The sequence below is a fragment of the Cydia strobilella genome, chromosome 1 (genome assembly GCF_947568885.1).
Source record: "Cydia strobilella chromosome 1, ilCydStro3.1, whole genome shotgun sequence".
NCBI lineage: Eukaryota > Metazoa > Arthropoda > Insecta > Lepidoptera > Tortricidae > Cydia > Cydia strobilella.
In genome coordinates this window covers 20,743,616-20,748,138 of record NC_086041.1, presented here as the reverse complement: position 1 = coordinate 20,748,138, position 4,523 = coordinate 20,743,616, and the positions used below count along the sequence as shown (strand labels likewise).

The following is a 4,523-nucleotide window of genomic DNA, read 5'->3' as shown; positions in this document are numbered from 1 at the left end:
AAATGCTTCGAATCCTTTACATAATTCGAAGACTTGCCTGTGAATTCCAGTAATACCGACGATAAATGACGGGCAAGCTTATAAATCGGCGAGTCAATCTGACTGACTATAGGTCTTATTTAATGGCCATTCAGGCTTATTGATTTTAGGCAAACCATAGATTTTTGGAGATGTCGGGTTCAGAGGACGCAGTCGGCTACCTAAGTTTTTGTCCGGTAAACCTTGCAACACCTTGTTGACCTTGGTCGTCACTCTAGACGTAGGGTTGTACTTCACCTTCTTATAAGTGGTTTCATCACTCAACAAGTGAACCAACTTATCTTCGTACGCTAAAGTGTCGACGATAACCGTCGCGTTTCCTTTGTCTGCTGGCAATACCAACAAATCCAAATTATCTCGGAGCTCCCGTAAAGCCTTAAACTCCGCTCGCGGCATATTACATTTAGGCGGATTCGACTTACGTAGCAGGGACGCAATATCTTGTCGAATACAATCAGCGTCAGTGGCCGGAATCCTGTTACGCAAAATTGCACCTTCTACACTTGTGATAATCACCTCAGTAGGTATTCGACTGGGTGTGGGTGTGTGTTACATTGTATCGTAAACCAACACATACAGATCGATATCTGAGGGCAGATTCGTGCCACTTATCTTCTGTGCCCAGAACACTGTTTAATCGGGCCTTGAACCTCTGTGATCCCCAGTACTTGGACCATGAGCTGGGTCACGTGAGGCGTGTTTTGGAATGCAATGGCTATAACTGGAGGCAGAGTTATCGTGTTGCGAACGCATCAGCGCGTCCCCGTTTAACTACGGCACCGGCAGAGATATTGCCCCTATACCTACCTTACATTAAGGGCGTGACGGATAAAATCGGACACTTATTACGCCGGAGATACTGCATTAAGACGATTTTCCGTCCTCATATGAAGCTAGGACAGGTCCTGCGTTCGCCAAAGGATAGGGAGCCTTTGAACAGTCCGGGTGTATACATGATTCCTTGCTCCTGTGGGAAAAACTACATAGGAGAGACGGGCCGAAACATTTCCACCAGATTGTCCGAGCACATACGTAGTATGAAGAACAGGGATAGCCGGGGTTCTGCGGTGACGGAACACGTATTGGATTCGGATTCGACTCACTATATACGTTTCGATAAGGTAACCGTGCTGGCGAAAGAAAAGTTTGTGATTCACCACCGATTTTATCTGTGCGGAACAGCAAACTCACAAGTCCGAGATCGCGGATCAAAACGATAAAATTAAAACACTCGAACAGGAAAAGGTTAAGCTGCAGGCGAGTCTCCGCTCTGTATCCACACGACTCTCTACCATGGAAAATATTTCGAGAAGTTGCAATTTAGAGTTACAGGCAGTACCAGAGAAAAAGAACGAAAATGTAATGCTCATGTTCAAAAATCTGTGCTCCACCATAAATATGTCAATTGCGGAAAACAATATCATCGCTTGTCGCCGAGTTGCCAAGATGGACACCAAATCGAGCAGGCCACGTAACATCTTAGTATCACTTTCGTCTCCGCTCGTTCGCGACACGGTGTTAGCTATGGCTAGTCGTCACAACAAGGCGGCGAGAAACTCCACGGACCCCACTAACCAATTACTCAACAGTATGCATCTAGGAATCACCGGCGAGAGCAAACGGATCTACGTGGTAGAGCATCTTTCCCCGGAGTGCAAAACGCTTTACGCTGAAACTAGAAAAGTAGCCAAATCAAAAGGTTACAATATTGTATGGACACGGTATGGCAAAATTTACGTACGTAGGAATGAACAGTCGGACGCCATTCATATTAAGGACGCTAATTGTTTGAACAAATTATAATTTTTAGTTTTTAGTTAGTATAAGTGTTAGTTTTTAGCCACATTATAATTTGTAACTTTTATGTGAACTTATCTGTCCTGTTTAATATTAATGTTAATTTATTACCAAAATGTTAATAGAATTAGGAGTAAGTTAAAGGATTTAAATTTAAATATTCTAAACTGCAATTATGACATACTTTGCTTTACGGAAACTAATTTAAACGACGGCGTCTATGACGCCGAGATCCTCGATTCTCGGTACAATATATTCCGCCGCGACCGGTCATCCACTACTATCGGTAAAAGTGAGGGCGGGGGGGTAGCGGTAGCCATCAATAAGCGACTGGCAGCTGAGCGCTTGCACACGTGGGAGAGCGAGGTTGAAGACATCTGGCTCCGAGTTAAAGTCTGCCGTACCACCCTACTTATTTGCCTTTGTTACTTACCACCAGACCTTCAAATTACTAAACTTAAAGCTTTTTATTCTAATGTAGAAAATAGACTAGCGCAGCTTAAAACCGACGTAGAATTTTTCCTTATTGGCGATTTTAATTTACAAATGATAGCCTCGACCACTTCTCAGGATAACAAGAGCGAATTATTGACCGATGTTATATCTCTATTTAACCTTAAACAATATAATAACATCCCTAATAAAAATAACCGGTTCTTAGACCTGGTACTATCTACACTAGATAATATTAATGTCTACGGAGCTTCACCCTTAAGTCGAATAGATGACCATCACCCTCCGCTGCTAATAGACATTGATTTCGTAGCCTCGCCCTCTGAAACTATAACTGCAAAACTACAGGGTAAGCCTAACTTTCACAAGTGCGATTACCATGAAATTAAAAGGGAGCTAGCCTGTATCGACTGGCAGCGACTGCTATCGAATGCCGATGTGGACGTGGCTGTACTAATCTTCCAAGATAAGCTTAATGACATCATTAAGAGGCATACACCTCTGAAAAGAGCCAGGTCACAAGCCTTTCCGTGTTGGTTTAGCCCTTTTTTAATTCGTTGCTTAAAAGAAAAGCTAAAATTCCATAGACGTTATAAAAAATTTGGTAATCCACTTGACTATAACACGTTTGATCTTCTTAGAACAAGATGTAAGAAACTAATTGACGAATGTTATAAAGCCTACATAGAGTCAGTTCAAGTCTCAATTAAACAAAATATCAAACATTTCTGGAAATATGTTAATGACAAAAAATCTACTAACTGTATCCCTGTCACTATGAAATTTAATAACCTAGTTTCATCGAACGCGAAGGAAGTCGCGGAAATGTTTTCTAATTACTTTGGTTCTGTCTTCGAGAAACCTTCGAGTTGCGGTACCAGCGACTTCCCAGTGTTACCATCTAATAATATCAGCCTAAGTGACACTTATATTAGCATTGACCAAATCAAAGCAAAAATCCAAGGACTTGACTGTAACAAGGGCGCCGGCCCGGACGGTATTCCCCCGTCTTTTATAAAAAAATGCTGCGAGGAGCTTTGTCAACCTCTCTACATAATTTTTAATCGATCCATCAAGAGCGGTACTTTCCCTTCCCCGTGGAAAATTGCTCATATTATTCCAATCCATAAATCGGGCGATAGCAGTCACTGTAACAATTACAGGCCTATTAGTATACTTTCAGCATTTTCTAAATTATTTGAATCAGTTATGTATTGCTCCTTTTACTCTCATTTTAAAACTACAATCTCTCCTAATCAGCACGGCTTTGTTTCTAGCAGATCGACTGTTAGCAATCTACTAATATACAAAAATTATATCTGCGGGGCATTCGCTAAAAAAACTCAAGTAGATTCAATATATACAGATTTTTCCAAGGCCTTTGATAAAGTCGATCACACTATCTTAATAAATAAATTGGAAGGCTATGGAATACACGGTAACTTGCTAAGGTGGATTAAATCTTACCTAGAAAACAGAAGTCAGCTTGTAAGTGTCAAAGGTCATCTGTCTGCGCCAATGAAAGCTACCTCGGGCGTTCCTCAAGGATCGCACCTGGGTCCTCTTCTCTTTGTTGTTTTTATTAATGACCTAGTCGAGCGTCTGTCGTGTCCATGCTTACTGTACGCAGATGACCTCAAGATCTACTCAACAATAACTAACGTCCAAAACTGTGAAATCCTTCAGAGTAATCTGAATGCAATTGCAGAATGGTGCATCTCCAATCGTATGTTCCTAAATACGGATAAATGTTACGTAATTTCTTTCTCAACGTCAAAACAAAAGTTAATTTTTAATTATTCTCTAAATAATTTCACGCTTAATCGTACATCCGTAATTAGGGACCTTGGTATCTGCTTTGACGAAAAATTAACATTCCAATCTCACTATGAGTACTTGATTTCAAAAGGTTTCAAGATTAATGGTTTTATATCTCGCTTTACCAAGGATTTAAAAAACTCATACGTTTTAAAATACTTATACTGTTCCTTGGTTAGGAGCACTTTAGAGTATGGATCTGTAATATGGGCACCTTATTACAACACTCACGTCGACAGGTTAGAAAAAGTGCAAAAGCAGTTTCTTAATATCCTCAGCTTCAGGCTCCAGCTTGGTCGCAGCCTCAGATCATATGCCAGCAGGCTCAAGTACTTCAATATTCCATCCCTTGCAAATCGCAGGAAGTGCAGCGAACTGTTAATACTTTATAAAATTGTACACTCCAAAATTGACTG

At 40.9% G+C, this 4,523-nt stretch overlaps 1 protein-coding gene across 1 annotated transcript; it reads left to right on the top strand.

Moving 5' to 3' along the window:
* Positions 1-1,191: 1,191 nt before the first annotated feature.
* Positions 1,192-1,842, top strand: LOC134747852 (uncharacterized; the record flags this gene model as incomplete). Its single annotated transcript, XM_063682506.1, has 1 exon — positions 1,192-1,842. A coding segment is annotated over one exon (651 nt), but the record flags the coding sequence as incomplete, so codon positions are not given.
* Positions 1,843-4,523: the final 2,681 nt, after the last annotated feature.